Here is a 26,514-nt window from a genome sequence, read left to right as displayed (position 1 = left end):
CTTCCTGTCACCCAGACGTTTTGCTCCATTTCTTTGTTGGCCTTTGTGTTGATAGTGTGGAACCACCAAGCTACAACTAGCTTGTAGCCTGTTGTTAGTTGTATTGTAGCCCATCAGTCCATAATGTGGTGTTTTAATGGGCAATGTGTTATTTAACTTAGGCCGAAGACATTGCTATGGAAGTAACGCCAGGGGCAGAGATTCCAGATGGCACATACAATCTTTTTAAGGTGAATGTTGGTAAACTTTCCTTAGTCACTCTAATCACTGTTTGCCATACCATTTCCAAGGTCTGAATCTAAGCACAAGTGGGCATAGCTGTTTTCCCCAAGTGTTTTGATGTATACTCCAGATGTGCTGCATGTAGTACCCTGTAATTTACCTTTGCTGCTGCAAGCCTGTGACTTGATGGCCTAATGTACTAATGATTGCTATGGCAGTTCTTTAATTCCTTGTATGCTGCATCCCCTTAGTCAGATGAGTTTCTAGTTTATGGAAGTGTCGATGTTTAATGTGTTTTTATTTTCTGTGCAGTATTCAAGTGAGAAAACATGCTGGAGAATGATCAGAACCAATTGAATGGATGGCTTCTTTTGTGCCTCTCCCCCCCCTTCTCTCTCTCACTGATATCAGGAATGATCCACTTCTGTATTATTGGGGGCAGAGCAATTTACTCCCTCATAGATAACTATAAAGCTGGCAGTAAGGATAGAGGAACACATTTTGGCTGGTGTTGGCAGACAGCTGTCGTCACTGACCCTTTCACGCTGATGTCCATGGAGAGCTCCAGAGGGAACAGTTTTATTAGCCTTACAAGATACTGGGAATAGCAAGAACGTTGACTGTTTCTGAAGTTAGAACCTAGACATGAGACTTTGCCTTTCCCCTGCCATACATTCATATAGAAGGACTCACAGGCAATGCAGTGTTTATCTCTTTCCTGCATGGAGTGTGTGAGTTTTCTGTCCTCTTGAGATCTTTGTGCTGTGTGGAGAACTTGGGGGAGGAGAGGAGCCCTGCTAAGTGCTGGATAAATGGTAGGAGGTCTCCATTGGCAACTGCATTTGTGGACACCTGCGTGTAAAAACTTTATATTAAGGGACGACATGGTGTGAGACAATGAGTAGGTTCCTGGTGCCAAGGAACCAATATGTTTTTGGAAAAAATGGCTTCAAGATTGATGGGGGTGCTTTGTTTTTCCAGAATGCATACATGAGTGCAGTTGAATAGAATGTGTAAGCTCATGAAAGCTCTTTGTTTCTTAAAGTGAAAGTTGGAACTATACGATTCCCTTTCTTTAAAACACTTTCATTTAGGTTGGGCCAGTAGGGGCCAGGTAGAGGAGGTTATAGCCCAAGGGCAACCAGTTACCAATCACTTTTTATGCACAGTTGTTTAATATAATTAGTTTTACTATGTAAATAAGAATGCCTGATCAATGTTAATACTATATGCCTGCAGGTAAATTTGAATAGAGATTTTTGATTGGATTCACCAGCCAAGTTTTCCATTCTTTATTAGCGTTCAGTAATCCAATTCTGGGTACAGAAGACCTAATTGATGTCTAATCTAGACAAGGCTGATGTAATACTAATAATTTGAAGTTTGCTCTTTCCTAGTTCGTTTGTCTCTTATTTTTTATTGTATCCTTTAAAGGCCCTCAGGGTGGCATTAAGCCTAGCAACAATTCTAAGAGGTAGTAACTTTCAAGGCCACCTTGCAAACTTAATATTTAAATCTGGATTTGAACTTTTCCACATTCAAACTCAGAACTCTGACTGCTGCACTGCAATAGCAGACTTTGAATGATCCTGATTTAAAATTCTGTGGTCCAGTGGTGCTTTTCATTAACATCTGGTGAGAATTTGAAGGCTAGATGTACTTTGCTGCCTTCAAATAAGGGGAGATCTTTGGGAATACATTAGCCTTTTAGTGATTTTATGGATGCCCAGATTGGAGGGTTTTAACAGTCCAGATGGCTGCGCTCTCTTAGACTACTTGATGGCATTGGAGTGGTATGTTGGTGGCTTTTCTGAGCACGGAGCTGTGAAAATGGATGTGGTTTACCCTACCTGGCCTGCTCTTTGGCAATTTATGCAGTCATAATTAGCTGTACAACACCACAATGTTCTTTTTGCCTAAATAGAGGGAGACATTATTGCCACATACATAGCAATAATTATTTGTTGCCTCAAGCAAGTAGCTAAGAGCAACCTGCTCTATTGTAAAAATAAAGGGTTTTGATTCCTGTCTCTGCTTAATTTGTATGTTAAGTTTTGTTTTCTTTACTTGAAGAAGAATTTTCTTAGCAAGTGGGAGGCATTTTTTTAATGACACAGTTCATGTGCAGGACAGTCTGCATGAAGACTAGTCTAGATTATTGCAGTCCTTGTTCAATGGCTTGGAATTCTTAAATTTATAGAGACACAATCGTTCTGTAGCCTTGTTTCTTTCTGATGTTGAAGATTGGCATGATTATCTGAAAGGAGATGATCACATTTAATGAGACTACAATTACTGTGGCAACTGTGTTTTGCTTTTTGCTCTAGATGCCATGAAGAACTGCTTTTCCACGGTGGAGACCATATGAGTTTGTTTTGCTTTTGTTCTGGTAGAAACGTGGTTGTTCAAACTTTTCAAATGTTCACCATACTATAATTTTCAGTTTCTGTCCCTCTCCCACATTGAAGTATGTTTTACATAAAATCTTACGTAGGCTGCAGCAAAATAATACAAACATTTTTGGCATTCAGAGAGTTACTTTATGCTCATTCATCAAACAATGTCCAGTGGATTTTTTTTTATTTCTCACTTGCTCTCTTGTGATTTATCTGATCTTCATGCTGTAGCACAAACTATTTTTGAAACTCCCCCAGATTGAAAGAAGGTTTATCACAGGTTTGTGTGGGCGACACAGGCTCTTTTGGGAACATGGAACTAGTTGCAACAGTCTTTGAATCCAGGCCATAATTTTCCTGCACAAGATCTGCTAAGATGTGCAGCCATAATTCGTTAAGAGTTTTGTTCTTCAGCCCTGTACTTAAGCATCTTGACTTAAGTACTTGACTTAAAGATGCTCCCCCCCCCCCCCATACATTAGACAGTGCTAATGAAGAAACTTTATTCTGAAGGTGCAGCAGGGAAGAACTGGAAACATGGAGAAAGAAATGCCACTTCCACCAACCAAAACTGAGTTTACTTCTCCCCCTCCCTTATTCAAGACAGGCATCCCATCAAACAGGTCAGTTGGATATTTTCAAACTGCCATAGAGAGAAAATACCTTCTAGTTGTTACCATTCTCTTAAACTAAATAAAAGAAAAGTTTGCTATCCTTGTCTCAAATCTTAACCTTTTTTCATATTTTAGTTTGCAATCCTAGATGTATTTGAAGTGTGTGGAATTTTACCAGGAAAAGTTAAAGGGATTTAATTATATTTTAGCATGATCAATAGTAAGAATGTGACTTTTTAAGTCTCTGTTTAAAGCACCTGTGCTAGGTAAGTACAGATAATGTGCTGGACTACATGATGAAATCACTGACAGGAACAAGCTGCTTCCCTTGTCCTTCCTCCACAAGGACTAGACTGGAAGCTTTTGTTTCATTTCCCCATTAATTGTATCTTATCAGCAGCATGCTCACCTACACAATGTGTTAAGTATAGCTTGTTTGAAATGAGCCAAATTTAGACCATAGTTTGTGAAACGGTTTTGTTTCAACAAACAGTAGTTAAGATTAACCAGTTCAGGGTTTGAACAAGGCTTACTGTATCTGTTCTTGAAAGCACTGTAGTAACTCACAGGTGGTATTTCTATTTTAATGTTTTGCTTAATGTTTTACTCTATTCTACTCTATGTGTTTTGATACTATGTACTGACTTTTTGCTTGTGATTTTATGATTGTAAATCTGTGTGTAATGCTTAGGGATTTTGTTAAGTGATGTATCAAAGAATGAATGAACATAATTCAGTTATGATTAATAAAATATAGCAATTTCTTCCTTGACTGCACTAGCTGTGTGCATCAAAGGCTAGCTTTGGCTCATGCCGATTGGTGATAAACTCTGGCTTATCATTTTATCCAAACTGGGCCATGGGTTGGTTCAAATATTAAAACCTAACCATGGTTTGGCGTTCCATGAATGAACCCTGTACTTGCCTGTTTCCTTTGCTTAATAACTTCCTCGTTTGGGCACGAGCCAGGAACATACGCCTGACCCACCATTAGCCCTATTATCGCTGGAAAGTGACACAAACCCAGGGGTTTGGTTTTTTTTGTTGTTGTTGTTTTGATAGCAGCATTACCGGCTGTGCCTCATCAATGGAAAGCCGGATCAGAGTTCCCAGTAAATACCTGGATAATTAAGTCTGGGACATAGGGCTTCTCAGATCACCTTACGCAGAGAAGGAAAGGGGTCAAAAAGGGATAGATTTGAGGTTTTGTTTCTGCTCTTCTCTTCCATTAATAAGGGACAACATACTCTATGTCTCCTATGTGGAAAGGCCAATTGGGGGTTCATTGAAAGTGGGGTAATGCCTGAGGAAAAGAAAGACCTAGAAAATTTATCTCACCAGAAACAGCGCCTCTTCTCAGTCACAGCCGAACACTGCAGCCAGAAAAACAAGTTCAGGTGTTGGGAAGTGGCAGGACCGATATGGGAGGGCTGAATCGCCGGAACTAAGGTAAGAAGTTAAAAGGGACATAGTCCTTTTTGAATTACAATGTTAATTTTACTCATTGGTTGCATGTGTTTAGGCAAGGCTGCTGTAGAATAGCATTCTGGACTTTAGTGTATGCCCAGGTTTTGCAGCACAAACCCCTACCCTTAATTCCACAGTATATATGTAGTGGGTAATAATAGCCACACTTCTTACATAGAGCAAAAGTGCTAAATCTTAGAGTGCAGTGATATCTGGGGATTAATACTATCAAAACCAGGTAGGTTTTGTTCTTCTCTCTCAATATAATAATCATTTGGTAACAGGAAAGCATAGAAATAGGGCAAGCTTCACATCAGAATAGCAGGCTTCATATGCTGCTAACAAACAGAATGCGAACTAGTTTGTAAACTCTGTGTGCCTGTGTATCCCCTTATTTCCATTGTGGAACACAAGGAGGATACCTATCCAGTACTTGCCAGACTCATACCTTTAGATAGCTGGTGGCCTCGCATCCCTTCATCGCACACCGTAGCGCCATCCTTTTAAAGTATCAGTTGGTGAAATTACAAAGTAATTCTTTGCAGAAAGGATGAACCTCCCAACCCTTAACTTCCATCACTTTTAACAATAACAGCTTTTGTGACAGTTGCCACAATAGTAGGTATACAGTCCTACTTCTCTCCGAAAAGATTGTTGATTATTGGCTCATTGCCTCCAGCTAGATGAAGTGTATATGTCATTTCTGTCAGTCTTCAGGCACTGATATTTTGTGTTTTGATTTGTTTGGCTATTTAATCTACATGTTGCAGACCCTGTATTAACTTCGTTTTCCCACCTAGTTCCTAAGTATAATATTTTAAACCTGTATTTTTAGTGGTTTCTGATTTGTACTCATTCAAGGGTCCACAAACTTTGCTTGGCTTGATCACTTCTTCAAGGAGCAGGATCTTCGCACTGACCTTCCACAATCTCTGAAACTTTACATGATTTCCAGGACAATCCTTTAGCCCCAGACCCCTTGATGCTGGGGGGGGGGGTCATCACAGTTAAACAGTACTTCTGATATACCTAGGGCTCTGTTGGATTCACTACAATCGCAGCACAAAATAGGAAAGTAGCTGATCTGGAGCTTGTGGGGGAAGAGTTTTGAATTGTCCAGAAATTGAGCTTGAAGTTCAGGTGGAGGATTGTGCTTGTTGCGACTGTGTTGATGCACAGTCTTCTACAAAACCACTCACCAACAAATAATAATATAATAATAATTTATTTATACCCCGCCCATCTGGCTGGCTTTCCCCAGCCACTCTGGGCAGCTTCCAACAGAATATTAAAATACAGTAATCTATTAAACATTAAAAGCTTCCCTAAACAGGGCTGCCTTCAGATGTCTTCTAAAAGTCTGGTAGTTGTTTTTCTCTTTGACATCTGATGGGAGGGCGTTCCATGGGGGGGCCACTACTGGGAAGGCCCTCTGCCTGGTTCCCTGTAACTTGGCTTCTCGCAGGGAGGGAACTGCCAGAAGGCCCTCGGCACTGAACTTCAGTGTCTGGGCAGAACGATGGGGGTGGAGACGCTCCTTCAGATATACTGGACCATGAGATGAGGATGTTTTTCCTCCTGACAAGTAAAAAACAAACCAACCCAGGGTCATGTGTTCTGATGGCTTCCAGCCTGATCCCATAAATACTGAGCATATATACTTCATTTATTAGCTGGAGGTGCATTTGCTCAGTGTGAAGGGGAATACACTCTGAATGTGCTCATGGGCCTTTTTACTACATTCCCACTGGCTTGTAGAAATATTGTTGTCTGCTGATTTTGGACACAATTTGTTGTCTTTTACCTTATTGCCCTACCTTTTCCCCAACTCCAAGGTTGAAAGGAAGGTTGGACGTCATTGTGCTTGCCAGAGGATGGTAGAATACTGATCATGCTGAGTAAAGTTGAGTGAAATTGTGGACCCGTGTCAGTGTAGTTCATATTATGTTTGGATGTGAAGCCTTTTAAGTACAGATTAGGGGCCCTAATTTTCTGGTGTATAGTCTGCCTCTGTATGCTTGCTGCTACCCTCTTCCTATTGCTAATGATCAATGCAGCTTCATCTTTCTCCTAACCATTATTTTCTGTTTTTTCAGAGCAGGTTACACTATTAAAAATTTAACACGCTAAAATTCTGAACTGCTGGCAAAAAGGTTGTGTTTGTCTTCTGCTTTTAGTTTGCCTGCTTGCATGTTCCCTTGAAATTCTGTTGAAGATTTCGAGGCTTTTCTTAGGTTACGTTCTGGTCAGCTGTTTGTAAATTTTGGCTCCTTTGTAACTAGTGTAGAATTCATTCATCCATATATTTATCATCTGGTAGTTAATGTTTGACTTACTTGCGTTTTGTTTTAACAATATTAAAGTTGTTGACTGTTGTTGCCAGGCTATTTCACTTCTGTAGCTACAGGCACTGTGCAGGGATAGAAAAATGTCAATTCGTAAAGGGGAAAACTGGGGTGTTCCCTTCCTTAAAAGTTAATCTGGAAATGATGATGATGATGATGGTAGTAATAATAGAAGATTTATTGCTTGCCCTTCACCACAAGGTCCCAGGACAGGTCTCAACAATGTAAAATACAATACTAAAAACATTTTAAAACAGATTATGCAAATGGCATGTTACAATAAGCTATCCACATTTTCAACCCTCTTCTGAGCTCGGCCACAAATTTCGACTGTCCTCTCAGCCACATGAATATTGGGAGGTAAGAGTAAGCCTTGAAAGCTAGCTTTTGTATGCTGGCTTTGTGTCATACTTGGAGAGGAAATACTTTGGTTTTATGTTAACTTGCTTTGTTTGGATGAGATGCAACCTTATTAAAATGTATGGGAGTCTTGCCATTTACTTCAGTAGGATATGAACGGTAACACTTTGTCTAGAAACCACCCAACAGAAAAAAGTTGAGGTTTGCTTCCCTTTGGGGTGCATGTTACAGCAGATTTGGAAACGTGCCTGTCAGAAGGATTCTGATAGTTGAGGCATCACTGCCTGTTCAAGAATTGATCTTCTCTTCTTAGGCAATAATATTTGCTAGGAATTATAGTTCTTTGCCCTAAGGATTGAGAGTAGAGGTCAACGAGATGACTCCAAAGCTGAATCTGAGTTGTTGGGGAGATCCAGCTTTCAGCCTGAAGGCAGGAGATGCAGAGAGCAGTAACAACATGTATTCCACTTATTGATGGAGAACCTGGCTCTCACAAGTTGTATACTACTAGTTGACTACCAGAGTTTCAGTTGTTGGATAGGTGCCTTGCTTTAATATATGTGATACACAGCGTGAATAGTTCATCAGTACTTTCTTAGTCATGCAATCTTTCATTTTAAGTAATCTTCTGAAACTTTAGCTTCTGTTACCTCCACCTTTAATTTCAAGGATTTTTTCCTTCAATAGAAAAGCAAGTATATGCTAGGTTTGAATAGATGCCTCTTATGGTCTAAACCACCACTCCAGTTGCTCGGTCCCAGCTCCTGCCCACCTAGCAGTTCGAAAGCACATCAAAGTGCAAGTAGATAAATAGGTACCGCTCCAGCGGGAAGGTAAACAGCGTTTCCATGGGCTTCTCTGTTCGCCAGAAGCGGCTTAGTCATGCTGGCCACATGACCTGGAAGCTGTACACCGGCTCCCTTGGCCAATAAAGCGAGATGAGAGCCACAACCCCAGAGTCGTCCACGACTGGACCTAACGGTTAGGGGTACTTTTACCTTTTTATTTTTCTCTTCATATTGCTAATTCTCAGGGATACTGCTGATATAGTATTTTATATTTAAACAGAAGTACAGTATGTTTCTTCTTGGGGGATGACACATCATCTATTGAGATGATCTTGCTGCCTTTAATAAAGAAGCAGGAAAAAACCCTCAGCTGATTATCCTTTTTGAATAATAGCCTTTTGAAACGTATGCACAAGGCATTTGAAAGGCTTGAGGTGCATTCCCCCAGGTCTTGCTCTGGTCCTGTGTGTCAGTGTAACAGTTCCCTTTTATATTTCTTTTCAGAAGGCTTTCTGGTACAATAGATGTGATTGGACAGACGATCACGATAAGCCGAGTAGAAGGAAGGCGGCGTGCGAATGAAAACAGCAACATACAGGTTTCCTTTTTCCCTCTTACATATGTGTATTGGGTACAACAAGACTGACTTTGCTTTCATCTTAGCTTCAGTTTAAAGAATTGAAAATGTGATGTATATAATATTCGATATGCAAAATGAGTGAGCTAATAGAAAGCATATATTTGATTAAGCCACTTGTCAAGAAATTGGAGAGAATTGCAGCTTGAAAGAACCCAGTGGCTTGTATCCAATGTAACCACCCCATCAGTGTAAGGATTTACACTTGTGCAATGGGACGTCTCCTCCCCCTTCCCCTGCACATCCACTAAATCTGTTCTTGGAGTTCCCCCAACACTACGGAAAAGATTTCGGGAGGGTGTGGGGTATGCACTGGAAAGGAGGGGGAGAAGTCCTATTGTTCTAGTGGAAATCTTTGCACTGACAAGACTACTTAGTACTGCATTGGTTACTAGTCTTTGCCCCTTGAAAAAGGAGACATTTAATTAAAGTATGGCAGGCAATGAGTGCTCTTAGGGTGTTATAGTCATCAGCATGCTTTACTGCTAATGCAACATAGAATTGAGGGTATTTTTTGGCCCCGGCATGCTCACACTCGTGTGTTGTCAAAGTTTCACCTTGCATCTTCTCATTTCAAGTGAGCATACTTTTGTTAGAGAGTGAGAGATCAAAATGCATAGTGTTTGTTAGAGAGTGAGAGATCAAAATGCATAGGATATTCCAGCAACAACTTGTATTATCCTCTTAATCTTCAGAGTTTTCACTGAGAAATTTCTCCTGTTTATGTTGGAAGGCAAATGCACGTTTCTTCATTTCAGGCCAAACCTTACTCAATCTGTAAATTAGGGGGAAATATGCATCTCTCCCCCCCCCCCCTTTTTCAAAAGAAAATTGTAATGTTTGTTTTGTTTTGTAGGTTCTTTCTGAACGCTCCAGTGCCGACGTGGACAACAGTTTTACCAAGCCCCCTCCGTTTTTTCCTCCAGGAGCTCCTCCCACCCATCTTCCACCGCCTCCTTTTCTTCCGCCACCTCCATCTGTCAGTACTGCTCCCCCTCTGATTCCTCCTCCAGGTAAAAAAAAAGATGCAGAAAGGAAAAAAACCCCCATAATTAGCAGTGTTTCTATTTAGATAGCTAAAGTTGTGTTCAGGGTGTGTTTTATATATTTATCTATAATTGGGATTTGATGTTTTTCTGGCCAGTAAAAGATTTGCAATTTGCTTGACAACTTTCAAGAGTTACCTTGGCTTCACGTGGTCCTCTCTTATGAAGGGTTTTTCACATCTTTTCCTCATCTTTCCTTCGAAGGCATTTTTCTTCATTATTTTCATTTTCTCCTCCACGGGTGAAGATCCCCTTGCTTCACTGACGTTGCATTCAACTACAATTTGCTTCATGTAAGGGCTGGTGACTTGTGGCCTCCAGGCAGAATTGGATCAAAGGAAGGCTGCCAGCTGGTGAAGGAGCAGGGCGGTAGAAATGCTGGCCATGCTCCCATCACTGCTTTAAATTAAAGTGAAGCACTGATGTTTAAACTTTTGCATGGGCAAACTGCAAACCTAAATGCTATTCGGTCACCTGTGAAAATGAAATGCATTATGAATCATTTAGCTTATATTAAATCTTAAGCTGCTTTATGACATATATTTAGGACACTGTTTTTATTCAAACCATAATTACAAATATTTTGTAACCCAATATACTTGTAAATAGTGGGGAAACGAGTTGAAAATTTCATCATTATTATGGTAAACAATTGTTATTTGGAGTTACAGTGGAACCTCGGTTGTCGAACGTGTCCACGTGGCTTCCGTTTTGAGATTCCCTATTGTATTGAGGCTTCCGCTTTCAGTTTTTGGTTTTCGAAAGTTTCGGAAATCGAACCGTCTTCTGGAATGGATTACGTTCGAAAACCGAGGTTCCACTGTAGTACATAGTGCTTGATTTCTATCCATCAAGAAACAAAAGGAACATCTATGGCTCAGTACAGACACCATGGGTGGAATTCAGCATAGTGCTAAAGACATAATTCCATTGATGCAAACGTTTCTGTTGGAAATGCACTTACACAAAATCAAGTTAATTCCTACCCTCCTATGATTCGTATAGGGCTTTACTTCATTTTCTGTTTGTGTTTTTCTGGGATTTCACATCTCTGCACAGCGGCTGCATGACTTTCCAACCAATTTCATTCCAGCAAGGGAAGGAGGGGAGTCATGAATGTAGTTCTGGACAAACACAGTTTGCTTCTGGATTACCTGGAAGCATGGGGCAACTGCATATGAGCCTCTACTTCCTTTTCTAATGCAGCAGTTGGCATGAATCTGGCTGGAAAGTTGCACAGAGGCTTCTGGCAGTAATGCCAAACCACTGTCTGTGAATCTTATTTCAATAACCTTAACTGCTGCCTAGCATGGTAGGAAGTGGATGCCTGAGGTGGGCTAGTCTTCAAAAGCAGTCCATACCAACTGCTTTCCTTTTTTGCCTGTGTTCTTTTCCATGTTTCTCTCTGACCCTGTAAACATTAAAGGGATTATCAGCCCTACTTTCCGTTCTCCGGATGATGTCCCTTTTCTAAGACTTTTGCTTTCTCTTCCTGGCCCCTTTCAGATTTGGCATGTTTGTGGCAAGTTGCATTCTTTACTGTGTGCTTAAATTCATATGGGCTAAACAAAGTGGGAAAGAGGAAAAGCTAAAGTCGTTTTTATACACAGCCCAGGTAATGCATTGCTAATGTGTAGTACAAAAAGGCCATGAAAATTTACATTGCATTCACGAGCATGGCACTTATATTGTAGTATGTATGTTTAGGATTGCAGCCTTGGTGCTCTTGAACAGGGGTCAGCAAAGTTTACCTCGCCTGGGCCGGTTCACTCCAGCGGAGATTCTTCTGTGGGCCGGATCACATGCATCAGTGTTTTTCAGTGTCTGTGTCTGCAGAGACACGATTTCCAGCGTCTGCACATGCGCACATGTGATTTCCGGTGCCGCGGAAGCGAGTCGTTGCGCTGTGCCAGTTTAGCGCAGCACAGGGGACTCACCAAGTGGCCAGCTCAGTTGGGGGGGGGCTTAGGGGCCAGTTAAACGACCCCCATGGGCCACAGGTTGCTGATCCCTGCTCTTGAACAACATAATTGTGCAGTTGGTATACAGCTTGCCATGTGGTTATGATGGAACCTTTTGAACAAAAAGGTAGCAACATTTAAAGTCCAGTAATTCTGTAACATAGCACTTGCATATGTGGTTGGTTGGAGAAATAGGAGATGTGTTGCCTTCAAAGAAATAGGAATGTAAAGAATAATATTAGCCTAAGCCTTGGGGGTGAACTTCTAGTCCCACCTACAAGTAAGAGGCAATATTAAAGAAGAAGCTTTCATCTGTTGAAGTTCAAAGTTAAAATAAATCTGCATGTGTTGTGACTTTAGTTGAGCCCTTTGGTGAAAGCAGCAGAGGACTGGTAACATTCAGACAGGTTGATGAGATGAGCCCAGCCAGAAGATTTTGTTTGCTATCTCCTGTATTTTCAGCCCATTTGAAAATAACTTATGAGTAGTGGCTTTGGCTTCTCCAGGCTTATTTTAATTTTGCTTCTGCCAGCATTCTGTCTTCAAAGCTCCTACCAAAATAGAACCTGCCCATTCCTCATTGGTTTAAAGAGGGAAAAGTTTCTTGTTAGTTTCTTGTTACCCAATATTAGCTTGGAACTACTGGCCAGAACGTTTAAGCATTCAAATATAAAACATCCTTCAGAAGATCCTTTGAAAAAGGATCTCACTTTGAAGTTTGGTCTCTTGTACTGTGTTCACTTAGCCACTCGTGATGCAAATACCTTTGAGACAAAAAGAAACATCACTGTTTGAAAATATAACACTAGAAAGTTGAATAGCTGCTACTGGAAAGGACTCTCAACTAACAATTGCAGTAATAATGTCTGGGCTAAGATTTTCAGGAATTAGGAATTTTTAAAATTGCCCATTCTGTAGACTTTCCTACAATGCTTTGGAAAAGCAGCTAAATATGCTTGTTGGTAAAATATGTCATGTGTCTGTGTTAGAAACGTGGAAGTTATTCTATTAATGCCATAAAGTCAGTGCATTTTTGATGACAGTATGGCCCAGTTAACATTAACCTGTCATTTTACATTTTGAATCTGCTGTCTTGTCTGTTAACATTGAGGATATAAAGGCACAGGTGGGTTTTTGCATTGACTTGTGCATGCATATCCATACGTATGTACAGCGAAAGGAGTACTTCTTTACAGGTCTTCTTTAAACTGATTATTGTTGCATACGTAACTGCATTAATTTGTAGGGTTAGATTTCTAGAACGTGCTTAGTGTTGATAATTACACTTTTATATTCCACATGCTATGAACCTGGAATTCAGTGGAGAATCTTTATAAGATTGTTAATGAAGTTTCCTTGTGTTTACTCAGTGTTGCCTGGACGGTGAAGTCGTGATAAATACGGAATCTTCAGAGCAATCTGTTAATTTAGGGGAGCAGCAGCTTTAAGTTAATTGATATGGGTGTGTTACTTTCAGAGAGTTTTAAGCAGCGACCCCACACCACAGAACCTTGTTTGGCACATGTCAAGGTGCATGCTGTGAAGCCTGCCCGCTCCCCATATTTATGAACTTAAAGCCACTAATGTCACCTTGCATTTGGCCCAAATCCTGCCGCTGGTGCAGCTGCCCACTAATTCATCCTTGGATCAAAGCCCAATATGGAGTGGCAGTAGCTGAAATTGCTATCAACTCTTACTGGCTTTTTAATACGTTGTTGGCATGAGTGCCATGATACCTGTTCTGGTAATGTGGGAATCAGAATAAACTCATTACTGAAATGACTGGGTGCATTTTTTTTGTTTTTAGGTATACCAATAACTGTGCCACCGCCAGGTATATTTATCTGTTTTAGTAGTATGAAACATAATGTGAATGCAATTTTGGTATAGGGGGACAATCTGCCACTTCCCTTTTTTAAAATATAAAAAAATGTACTTTGATTTCTTTGGAGAAAATAGCTAAAATTCAGAAATAGTTTTTAATTGCCAGGTAAATATATATAATTGAAGAATTGGATAAAATAAATGGAATAGAATAAATATGCTAAGTATAAGATTGCAAGGATATGATGTAAGAAAATAATGGTTTAACTTTGGGCATGTCATTCCTTTTCACTGTTATACAGATTTATCTTAATATATATACACAGCTTGCATGTACTGGGTTTTTCGGGCGTTAATTAGCAGCGATAAGCTAAGGCAACTTCTTTGTTTCTCAAATATTTCAGGCTTCCCTCCCCCACCTGGAGGACCACCACCTTCCCTAATACCAACCATAGAAAGGTAAATTTCAGTTTGTAGAATGATCTCAACTAAGCACGTTTTCCCTGCATGTCAAGCAAGGTGTGGTTATTGCTTCAAGTTTAGAGAACAGCTAGGCATGGCTTTTGACTTGCTCATGCCAGCAGCCTCTGATGGCAGTGGGTGGGGAGGAGAAGATCTATGGAGTCTGTTATTAGGTGCAGAAACAGTGCAGGTCCAGGGCTACTTTTCCTTACTTGACCTTGGGCTAAACTTGTAAGGAGGCAAAAGCAGAGAGGAGTGGTGGTAAGCATTACTGAGGAGAGCTGTGGTATATATTATCAGCCAGCTAATTTTTTTTGATGCTTTGTTTTGTTTAATTTTTAGTGAAATGGTTGCTTGTTGGATTGGTGGAAGCGCTAGGGAAAATAGTGACTAGCTATCTCTGTAACTGCTCTTGCATTTAGTATTTTTTCTGGAAGGTCTCTAGACGCTCTTCCAATAGACAGAAAAAAATAATCCTCCCTTCTGAGTTATTTTGAAGGCTCCAGGAGATTTTCAGGTTGTCCTTTCAGTTAGATTAAGCCCTCATCATTTTGCTTAAGATGGTTTTTCTTGTTCCTTTGGGCACTCTTCCCTACAGAGTCTGAAGTTTCATTGCCTTATGTACAATCGCCTGTAGAGTTTAGTCCCTCTGTCGAGTCCTTTTCTCCTGCACTGCTTCCTGATTGCCACATTTCCAACATACATTTTTCTTACACAGAATGATTTTGTTCTTCCTTACACTTCTAGCTGAATGAAGTTCTCCATAAACCTAAGAGGCTGATAAACAATGCTTAAGGTTTTCATTATCTCGTTTCTAAAACCACAGTCCAAAAGTGTTTTATAAAATATTAAACTGTCTTCAAGAAGAAAAATAGCACTCATCTAAGTATGGTAGATGAGGTAAATATAATTAATTCAAGATATATGGGGAGTAATAAAACATATAATAGAAAGTAAATTAAACCATACATATCTTTTTTAGCCTTAGTATTTTACTTATTTCAGCTGATATTTTCCCCATTCAGCTGAAACTTGGAGAATGTGAAGTTAAGTAGGATGCAAGTATATTTTTACTTCCCAGCAGGAGTGCTGCTGTTCAGCGTCCATGTCTCCCAGCCATGCTGTAAACCAGAGCTAGAGCCACCCTTGGCCAAACCTCCAGCAAATGCGTGCTGGGGGTGGAGGAGACCACTATTCCCCAAACATACAGCACACAGAAGCACACTAGGCAGGCATACATACACACCTCTCCTCAGGTGATCCATGCAGATCATCTGAGAAGGGCTTTTACTTGCCCTCTTTTCAGGACAGTCATCTGATGAGTGGGGCAGTTTGCATCCTCAGCCCAGCGCTGTGATGAGGACACAAACGACTCCATCCCCACATGACTCTGTGCCCCCAGTGCTATTGCCGCCTGGAGATTGAGCTGGTGGGGAACATATGGTGAGCCTGGGGGTTTACCACCTGTAATGTAAGCTATAAGGAGCTCAAATAAGGCACTCCACTTCTCCTTTCTTCCATTGGTGTTCCTGTTCCCCCAACAGATTAAGCACTCATTATTCCATGGCTACTGAGCATGGTCACACATAATTGGGCCATGGGAGGGGGCTGCCTCCTGAGTTTGTTTTTTTTTAAAAAAAAAACAAATTTGTACTTTTTGCTCCAAGCATACTGATATCTCTCTTGTTTCTCGGTGGCCCAATTTTGGCTCCATTTCTGTCAGCATTTATCATCTGAGTTGGCTGTTAGTGTGTATGATGGATAGCAGCCTCATGAATAATGATTTTATATGGCAGACGGTCCAACTGGGACCTTCATTCACCCTGTCCCCCGTTGCAGTGAATAAAATAGATGTGTGGATGAATTTGCCACATTTGATTGCTTGAGGGGCAGGATAGATTCCTGGCCACATCAATCTGTGTAATGTTTTACCTGTGCAGATCTAACATGATTATAGCCACTGCTGAGCTGCACAAGAAACACTCCTTCCAGTGGCATAGAATCATAGAACTGCAAGAGTTGGAAGGGACCATGAGGGTCATGTAGTCTAACCACCTGCAATGCAGGAATCTTATGCCTAATGTGGGGCATGCAGGGTTGGTCCAGTTGGCCAGATTGTCTTCCGTCATCGTACCAGAGCTGAAAGCACAGCAGAGCGAGAGGCAAAAGCTACAGTCACTCCAAATTACTTTGGCAGACATGACATGATGGTGATGATTTTATTACCCAACCTTTACCCTGAAGTCCCAGGGTGGGTTATAGTACTTTAAAATACAACATAAAAAATAATTTCCACTCACAAAAATACGGTGGGCCGGAAAATATATATCAAGTGTCAAAAGACCAGCATATTGTTGGCACCTGTCTGTCTCAAGAGACAATAGAGTGCACCAGTCATACCACTATGTTCGCAGCACCAAAATAACGTCCCTGTGGCGGAAGCCTGGGCAGTGTGAATGGAGGTCCTGGGCTGCCCAGACAACAGGAGCCCTCTCTTGGCCTCATTCATGCGGTCCAAAGGAAAGCAGAGCAGTATATTTGGCACCAGTTTGGCTGCAGGAGTTGGTAGAAGGAGGTGTACTAGGTGCCATCCAGCCATCTCCACTCCGGATTTGTGTAGGGTTTACTCCTCAGCCTTGTCTTCTGCCAAAGACATCCCGCAAGATAGTGGAGGTTTAGGATCAAAGGTAACAAATCAGATACAGTGGTACCTCGGGTTGCAAACGCTTCCGGTTACAAACACTTTGGGTTACAGACTCTGCTAACCCGGAAGTAGTACCTCGGGTTGAGAACTTTGCTCCAGGATGAGAATGGAAGTCACGTGCCGGTGGTGCGGCAGCAGCAGCGGGAGGCCCCATTAGTGAAAGCACACTTCAGGTTAAGAACGGTTTTGGGTTAAGAACGAATTAAGTACGTAACCTGAGGCACCACTGTAATGTTAAAAATGACTTCACTGACAACAGAGAGACTGTTGCACACTGACTTTTAAAGTATCACATGAATGATTGCATCCCTGGTATGACAAGTATCATACCCTACCAGCTTCAGCAACCAGATGGCTATTTTAAACGGTAAGATGAATTTATTGTGTGCTTCTCTTTCAACAGTGGACATTCCTCTGGCTATGATAGCCGCTCAGCTCGGGCATTTCCATATGGCGCTGGTAAGTGTCTTGAACTGCTTGAAAATGGGCTGACCAGGTGGCTTCACTTTTAAGTTCAACCTATGTTAGCAGGTTAGCAGCTTGGTTCACAGCCTACTCTTTGAGATGCTTCTAACCTTTATTTTTATATGTAACCTCTTCCTCTTGTTCAGGATGCATTGATGCAAACAAGCTTCCTGTATAATAGTTTTTAATTCTTTGGAAAAAATGGTGCTCAGTTTCTGGTAAGCATGTGAAGCTGGGAAACATGGTGTATGACATATATTCTCTTTTGCACACACAAACAAATGTCATCTGCTGTGTTTGGTTCCTCTCCCTTGTTTTTTAGTCAGGTATTTACTCTTTGTAGTTACTACAAAGAAGAAAAAAATTTCACCAAACATTTTTCAACCTTCTTTTTATTTTCCTTTTAGAAATTGACAGGCAATAATGTTCAATGTGCAGACATTTGGCTTAAGTGCAGGTTTTGATAGCAGCATTAATTAGAGACTTGTGTGCTGTTAAGCTATAGAAGCAGTGCCCATTCTCTTTCCCTCTCCCGCATCTTCATGAGTCAGATTAAAAGTACAGTGAGTTTGTAGTGACCAAGCAGCAAGAATGAAGCTCCAGTAAAATGGGAGGAGTGTGTGGGTATGAATGAACAAACCAGAATTTTGCTTCAGGTAACAAAAAACAGATGATGCTCAGAATGATTCCTTTAATGGAAAGCAGATGCCTTTATTAATCTGTGCTCATGTGAAAGTATTGAAACTGCCTTCTCTGTCTTCCATATTTCGGAGGAGGTCTCACACTTGGTGCCTCTATCCTCAAACAGCATATATTTTGGGTTGATATTTTCTTCATGAAAGGCTATAAGGGCTTCTTCCAAAATCTGTGAGCATTGTTCAGTAAGTCTGCTGGAGAGTTATACTAAAGTGTGATGCAAAGCACACATAATGGCTGGGTTTCTTTTCTGTGCAAGTGCTTTTGGAGTAAACTGACTGGGAGAATGTGTCGCTTCAGAATAGGACATCTACAGAAATTGTCCCCAGGCACTCATGAAGAAAACACAACAGATCTTAAAACTGGCATCAAACATCACACTCTGAGCACTGATTCAGATGTGTAGACCACAAGTTTCACATGGGTAGGATGGTGTTTGAAACAGCATGGATGTGAAACTGTCTTCCACATTAGGCTCTTTTGGGAACTAGGTATGAAGAGGAGCACTTCAAATTATCAGAATTATATATTGTAAACAACACTGTCACTTTTTTGGCATGGAATATGTAAGAATCCCCAAAGTACGACTAATACTGGAAGCACGTTATTCCATATTTCATTCTGCGTATTTTGGTTTAGATGGGAATACCATCTTTAATTCTCACAGAGATGCTGCAGATTTAGGTGAGAAAGGGAAGGAAGTTTAGTTCTTGGGCCTGATCTGTGAGAATACTGCTCTTCCTGCAGCACAATCCTATTCATGTCTACCTAGAATGTATACCCCACTGAGTATAGTTGGGCATCCTCACAGATAAGAGTATAGAATTTCATCTTGCCTTTGCTCATCTACCTTTTTTCATATACACTTCTGGCATCCCTTTCTGATGTTTTTGACGATTATTTCTGTAAGCTATAAAGGACCAATTAGGATTCATCAAACATGTTTTCTCTTGACAAATGACCACAGGCAAGAACTCAGTGATAATGTGTTTGTAGACTTCTTACATGTGAGTCTTAAACTGAATAGATTAGTTGGAGCAAAAGGTTGCCTACACGGTTCCCCTTCTGCTTGTTTAATCCCCATAACAACCCTGTGAAATAGGTTAGGCCAAGAGGCAGTGACTAGATAACCCAGTGAACTCCATGGCCAAGTGAGGATTTGCACCTGGTCTCCCAGGTCCTAGTCTGACATCATAGGTGCCAACTCCATAGGGCTGAGATGTCTTCAACCCCCCAAAGTCTGTTGAGATAGGGTTGAGCCTCCCTCCAGTATTGAGAGGTTGGGCCTTGTGGCAGCGGGTCTCGCAGCTATGGCGAAAGTCCTCGCTGTGCCAGGCCTCGTGGCAGAAGTAGGCCTCACAGGAACTTGTGGCAGCAGCTGGTCTCGCAGGGGCTCACTGCAGTGTGCAGCGTGCGTGATGTCACACATGCGTGTCGCAGCGGGGATTCCCCCCCCCCCATGTTTGGCAGAACTTAGCACCACTGTCTGATATTCTAACCATTATTCCACATGTTGACCTGGCTGTGACATACAGTGGTACCCCGCAAGACGAACGCCTCGCGAGACGAAAAACTCGCAAAACGAAAGGTTTTTTCGTTTTCGAGTTGCCTCGCAAGACGAATTTCCCTATGGGCTTGCTTCGCAAAACGAAGCTTGCCCCGGGGACAGCGGGTCTTCTCTTTTGAAGCAAGGGGCGGCGGGGAGAAGCGATCTTCTCCCCGCAGCCCCAGGTCCGGGGACAGCGGGAAGCGCTTGCCGCTGCCCCCGGACCTCTTTTGAAGCAAGGGGCTGCGGGGAGATCGCTTCTCCCCACCGCCCCTTGCTTCAAAAGAGGTCCGGGGGCAGCGGCAAGCGCTTCCCGCTGCCCCCGGACCTCTTTTGAAGCAAGGGGCTGCGGGGAGATCGCTTCTCCCGGTGCTCCGAAGCGGGGCGGGGGGGTGGGAACACCTTCCCCCACCGCCCCGCTTCGGAACGGTGCTCCGAAGCGGGGCGGGGGGTGGGAACACCTTCCCCCACCGCCCCGCTTCGGAACGGTGCTCCGAAGCGGGGCGGGGGGGCGGGAACTCCTTCTGAAGGCTGGCGGGGGGCAAAAGTCCTTGTCCCCCCTGCCTGCCTTCCCAGGGGCTTTTAAATCGCCCCGGACAGCGGAGAAGTCCTCCGCTGTCCCGGGGCGATTTTAAAATGCCGCCCGCCAGCATTTTAAGATTGCCCGGACAGCGGAGAAGTCCTCCGCTGTCCCGGGGTTTTTAAAAATGCTGGGGGTGGGAAGAAAAGCCCTTATCCCCCCCCCCCCCAGCCTTCAGAAGAGGTCCGGGGACAGACTGTCTGTCCCCGGACCTGGTCTGAAGGCGGTTTCCCTAGGAACGCATTAATTGATTTTCAATGCATTCCTATGGGAAACCGTGCATCGCAAGACGAAAAAATCGCAAGACGAAGAGACTTGCGGAACGAATTAATTTCGTCTTGCGAGGCACCACTGTAGATAGTAGAATCAGTATTGCATTTCTCTTTGTCCCTCTGTTGCTGCCTGGTATCCTCACCACCCCCCTTCTCATACTGTGGCTTGGCACACTAGCCCCAAAATCTTGCATTTATGTCATCTAGTATCTCTTCTTGCAAGAAACAAACAAAGGAACTTCAGTTAAAAATAGAAGCAGTGCTAAAGCCTAAGAAGTTACACAAGTTTCAGGCACTTCAGAGCACTGAAAGTCTGTTCTCTACTTTTTTAAAAAAAATGTTTCTTAAAAAATAGTTTCTATTCTCTCTTCCTTGACTATATTTTTGTATGTCTCACAGAACTGAACCAAGTGCAATTTTCCCCCAATATATTTTTTATTGAATTTCAAAATTTTTACAAATTAATTTCAGAATAAATAACTACATTATTTCATGTATTGACTCCCCACCCACACCTCCACAGTGTTTTTATTCCAACTCTATATATATCAAATTATTGTATATTACCAATATCCCTCTCCCTTGTCATTTTTTCCTTCTGCTACTCCTGTCTTGAATTTTGCCCACAATTTCATTTGTTTTCCAAATAGTCCAAAAAGGCCTCCATTCTTCTACAAAAAGTTCATCATTTTAATCTCTTTATATTGCTGTTGGCTTTGCCAAGTGTAATTAGTTTTTAAATGGTTGATGAGTCAGATTTAATGAGATTTAGTACTAAGATCTGCACCACACTTCTATTGATTGATTCCACTTTTTAATAAGATTTGATTAAGGCTTTATCATAAATAAAGCAGAAAAAGAAAAGAAAGTGCAGAGTCCTCTCTCAAAGGTAGATCTTAACCCTTGTCTCATACAGAAAAGTTGTGGTTGATGGATGCTACATCCATGACAGTATTGGAAGTTGGGGAAATTCTCTGTAAAGTCCAGCTATTTTTTGAAATTCTAGTTGTCTTCTTTCTTCTCTTCCACCACCCCCTAAATTAAAAACAAAAGCAAATCATAAAATGTTTTTCCTTCCTATGATCAAAAATAACATTTCTGTGTTGCAAGAAAATTACAAAAATACAAATTGTTCTGCTGTAGATTATAGGCGATGATGCTGGAAATTGTATTTCAGCAATTCTTTTTCTTCCACCATTTTCTTCTGTTCCATTTTCTTCGAGAATTTTTATATCCACCCTCCCCCGCACCTTTGCATGCTACAAATGGAGCCCTTGAATACAATTCACTTCAGAATCCTACTCTTGTTTCCCACCCCTAAGTTCAGCAGTTGTTAACCTCTGCAGCACTCCTCCTGAGAGTCATTAGATGGAGCACTTGAAAGATTTATGCATCGGCATCACCACCATTCAGCAACAGCAAAGACTAATAATGTATTAATGAGTGAGGCTGCACTCCCAATTAACTGGTGTGAGGAAAGGAGTCTGGGAGTTATGAATTCCTGATGTTCAGGCATTCCTGTTCCCGAGAGGAGAGGCAAGCAGGCACTTTGCTCTATTTCCTTGTCTCTGCTTAGTTATTGTCTCCCTAACCCTCTTAACGCTAGTGGGGAGGAATGGGAGGGATGTTGCTGGGGCTATGCTAGAATTAGTAGTTTGAAGATGGCAGCCTAATATTTGCATCCTAAGCACCCTGAGCTTGAGGAGGGTAGGGTTGCTGGAGCAGGAAACTGACCAAGGGGAGAGAAGCCACCATTGCCTGTGGCCTGGATGCCTCGGGATCATGCTACTCTTTGGAAGTAAGATCACTGGCTGACTTCCATGTTAAAGCATGGAACCATGGTTAAAGTGTAAAAGCATGATGGATGTGTGTTGAAGATGTTAGCAGTGTAAGTAACTTCTGAGCCACACAGTACTTCTGTTAAATAGCCAGCGATGAATGGAAATGCAGAGCCCTGGCCGAGATATCTAGTAAGTCCTGTGTGAATGCAAAAAGAATGTCGGGAGTGCAAGCTGAAAAAACACCCTGTGCACACTTTGGAGCTTCACCATCGCTACAAATTGTTCTGTAATTGGAAGGCACGCTGAGGTGCTAGATCCCTTTTCTTCTTCGATAAATCCCCCTCGTTTGAGTAACACACACCTTACCAGAAGCTTTCAACTGATAGCGGTTTCATTTTCTGACAACAAGAAAAGCTCTTTTTCTTTTTTAGTGTCCACCTCAAATTAGCTTTTTATCTAAGTAGGTTATGCATTTCCACACAGATCCCCAGTGACTAAAACACTCCTCGCTGGTGTTTTTGCATGTTTCTTTGGCTTAAAATGCTCAGTGCCTAGTAATCTTTGAGCCTTTCCTTTTTCTGCACCACTTAGAATTTCAGTTTCAGAACCGCAGTATTTAAAGAAGCAACACTTTAAAGTAATAAGCACTTTTTAAGAAAGATAAGCTGTGATCACAAAATAATACGAAAACTTGTGTTTTAAATAAAGTACCATTAAAACACTACCGGGGAGCAATCCTTAACTGTATATGACTTTGTGTTTACTGTTGTGAATAGTGTTTGCTACTAAGAAAAGTAAGCAAGTATTGATACACAGCAGCTATCCAACAAACAGACTGGTATGAAATTAACCTGAGAGTTAATTGTTACATATGGTAAAGTAGCATGCAAATAACAGGCCTAGAGTCACTGAACTTGCCTTCTAGGCTTCAGCTAAGCATATAAGATTGGATGCCATTGATTTCATATCACACTTTTCCACTGTTGTCAACTTTATTTCTTTCTAATGCTGGCATTTTTTTTCTTCTTTAGTCACCTTTCCGCACCTTACAGGTTCTGCTCCATCGTGGCCTAGTCTCATGGACACAACCAAACAGTGGGATTATTATTCAAGAAGAGATAAAGAGAGGGAGAGGGAGCGAGACAGAGATCGAGAAAGGGATCGTGACCGTGACAGGGAGCGAGAGCGGACCCGAGAAAGAGAACGAGAGCGGGAGCATAGCCCGACTCCTAGTGTGTTCAATAGGTGAGTTTGAGGGTTATGTCTAATGCTGCTTGATGGTGGGAGTTTTGTGTCTGTACTAGAGACATACTTAAAGTCAGCATGCAGCTGTGTATTCTCAGGGAACAAGGGGTGGGGCTCACATTTTGTTTGTCGTTGGAACCATAGCCAGCAATTTCAGATGCAAACCAGAAGTATGACAATAAGTGGTACATAACAAATGCTTTGCAGGCAAATTGTGCTGAGCTGATGATTTTTGTTGTTAATTCCTGGGAAGGAATCGGCTCTAAGCATTCAGAACATTAATAATAGAAGGGCCTAATGGGTTTGAGTCCCCTAACCATCATTTTACAGCTGAAGTTCCGACAGTAACTGATTCCAGTCCAAAACTTTCAATTTGTACTGCTTTGTGAGTTCAGTTGTTCTGGGATGAGAGCTCTCAATACCTGAGGAGGAATAAAGTACTGTTTGCTAGCAGTTTCAACTATGCCATTCATCCTGTTAACCAGGGCTACAATACAGTGGCTGCAGTATTACATAAACTTTAGCCCCTTTTGTTTATGCAGCAGTTAAGCCCCATATTTCCTCTGTCTGGTGATCGTTGAATACCATTTTCACATGGCAATATCTTGATACGATTTCTAATCATTTTTTCTTCTGCCTTCCACTTCAAAATGTTTTATGCACTGGTATTAAATTGGGTTTTAAAGACCATTGTTATAGTTTTCCCTTGTAGGTCAGCAAAACAAGTTTGCATGATCTTGGTTAACACAGGGGATTAAAAAAAATGCTATGAGCGTTAAAGAATTGACTTGGAAGTATAAGATGACGATGTTTTGTTCATATAAGACGTGTGGGGGGGGGTAATATTGTGTGTGTGTTTTGTGTTACAAATTACTGGGTCAGTGTGTTAGACGTTAAGATCAATTTAACATCTGTTTCTTAGGCAGCTTGATTGAAGGCCAGAAAAAGCCTGGTCATTCAAGGGTGCTTGAAATGAGCCTTAATGTTTTCCAGGCCCAGAGAAGTCTCTGTGTTGCTGCCAGACTTATCAGTCAGGGAAGGGGTGGGGGAGAGAGGAGTGGGGTTTTTTTATGTGACTAAATTATCCAACATCTGCAGTAAAGCTGCTGCCACATGGCGATGTGAGAAAGCAGGGGGGCCTTGGTCTAGTAAAAACTTGATTAGGGGAGTAACAGGGAAAGTGGGAGGCTTGAGAACGACAGATCATGTAGATATGACACCCATGAACAAATTTTGCTTCATCGTTTAATAGTCCTGTTTTTAACAATTATTCAGCGGCTTACGAAAACATTGTGACAAATGAATAAAGAAAGGGGTGGGGTGGAATGCACACAGACTTTTTACCATTTATAAGTGGATACCATGACATTGGTGTACCAGTATAGCTTTTGGTCTTGTAGAGAAACTTAAAAATTAGCATCCACAAGCCATGAAATGTGGCATCTCTACTCTCACACTAGAAATGGTGCCATTTCTGAAAGGAGTCTGGGGAATTTGCCTTTTGTAAACCCCCCCCCAAAAAAAAACCCCCACTTTGCAATTAAATTTTGGAATCGATACCTCAGTTGGTTAGAGCATGGTGCTGATAATGCCAAGGTTGCAAGTTCAGTCCCCATGTGAGACAGCTGCCTATTCCTGCATTGGGTTGGACTAGATGATCCTCAGAGTCCCTTCCAACTCTTACAATTCTATGAAATTAGTTTTCAATTCAAACTAAAGAGGATGTCCATTTCACACTGAGCAGGATGTGGTGCACAATTTCTTTTTTTAGGCAGTAACCTTACATGGTCTTTGGAAATGGCTTCCTTCAGAAAATAAATGTTGGACCCCTGTTGTTATAATTAAGTGGAGTTCATCCCACCCAAAAACAGTCTATTTATTGTGACCCTTGACAACTGAGAGATATTTTTAGTACCTCAATATTCTTTTGCCTGTCATTTGTTTTAAACTGATTTTAGACTGTATTTTTAAATTGCTGTAACCCACCCTAGGACCTTATTTATTTATAAAAAATACTTGTATATCACAATTTCATTTAAAAAACCCCAGAGTGGTTTATAATAATGCATCCATGTGTGAGCCATTTTTGCAATGGAAAACAGAGAGGGTTTATAAATATATTTCTTGGGGGCTTTAATGGCATACAGTGTGACCCTTCAATCTTTATGTCCAACTCTTTAATATTTTGCGTACATAATGTATCACAGTAGCCTAGAGCCTCCTTGGCATGGAAGGGAAAGGCTGGGATTGAAAGAACAGTGGAACAAGTCAAAGTAGCCTTTGTCCCTCTTGAAGAGCAGCTGCTCAGATTGAGATGATACACAAGACAGCTCTCCCCTTAAAGTTTAGGGGTTTAAAAAAGAATGAGTCAGTTTCAAGGTGCTCTTTTGAAACCTGGTTGTAGATCAGATGAGATAAATGGCAGATCAGAGAAATGTGCCATTATAGCCAAGGTGCAGGTCCTTAATTTAACACTGTGTGAGTACATAATTATTTGTGGGTAACTTCAAACTCTGTAGTCACTTCAGATATTGTTGGAAGACGTGAAGGATATCAGCTTGATAGATTGCTGCTTGTTTTAACAAATACAAGATTCTCAATGTAGTGTACTACAGGTGATATTGATCATCCCATGGCCATGCTGGCTGGGGCTGATGGGACTTGGAAGTCTTAACAACATGTGGAGTTCAGTACAGTGGCTACTTTTGGGTCAGCATCATGGTTGGAAAGGGTCTTGTGGGTCCTCTAGTCAACATTCCATCCTGCTTGATGCAGGAAATTCACAGTAAAGCATCCCTAACAAAACACACCTAACGTATAGAGATGTCCAGTCTCAGTTTGAAGACCTCCAGTGAGCAAGAGCCCATTAGTACCTTTCTAGCTAATTGGGTCTGTTGTCAAATTGCTCTTGCCGTCAGGAAGTTTTCCCTCCATGCTCAACCAAAATGTCTTGTGCACACAGCTTGAACAGCCGCTGTGTGTACCCAGGCATCCCGGGGGGACATCATAACTTTATTCTTTTTCATTTGTAGTCGATCCCAAAGATTAGATGTATACTGACCAACAAATGTATTTGGATAACAGTGTTAAACATGATATTTTG

General features: G+C 41.6%; 1 protein-coding gene across 4 annotated transcripts in view; it reads left to right on the top strand.

The window, feature by feature from the left end:
- The window catches only part of FIP1L1 (factor interacting with PAPOLA and CPSF1), a 36,130-nt gene that overhangs the window by 7,546 nt on the left and 2,070 nt on the right, over positions 1-26,514 (top strand). The window contains exons 8-16 of one of the 4 annotated variants that reach the window (XM_081208914.1): positions 162-230; positions 3,132-3,241; positions 4,574-4,681; positions 8,697-8,790; positions 9,686-9,842; positions 13,644-13,670; positions 14,065-14,119; positions 17,230-17,285; positions 23,198-23,411. In XM_081208914.1, the coding sequence (XP_081065040.1) occupies positions 162-230; positions 3,132-3,241; positions 4,574-4,681; positions 8,697-8,790; positions 9,686-9,842; positions 13,644-13,670; positions 14,065-14,119; positions 17,230-17,285; positions 23,198-23,411 (890 nt within the window). The remainder of the gene's footprint in view (positions 1-161; positions 231-3,131; positions 3,242-4,573; positions 4,682-8,696; positions 8,791-9,685; positions 9,843-13,643; positions 13,671-14,064; positions 14,120-17,229; positions 17,286-23,197; positions 23,412-26,514) is intronic. The other 3 variants (XM_081208912.1, XM_081208911.1, XM_081208913.1) reach the window with 3 other exon arrangements.

Source organism: Podarcis bocagei (assembly GCF_964188305.1).
Source record: "Podarcis bocagei genome assembly, chromosome: 9".
NCBI lineage: Eukaryota > Metazoa > Chordata > Lepidosauria > Squamata > Lacertidae > Podarcis > Podarcis bocagei.
The sequence above is the reverse complement of the archived record's forward strand: the minus strand, read 5'-3'. Positions and strand labels throughout refer to the sequence as shown.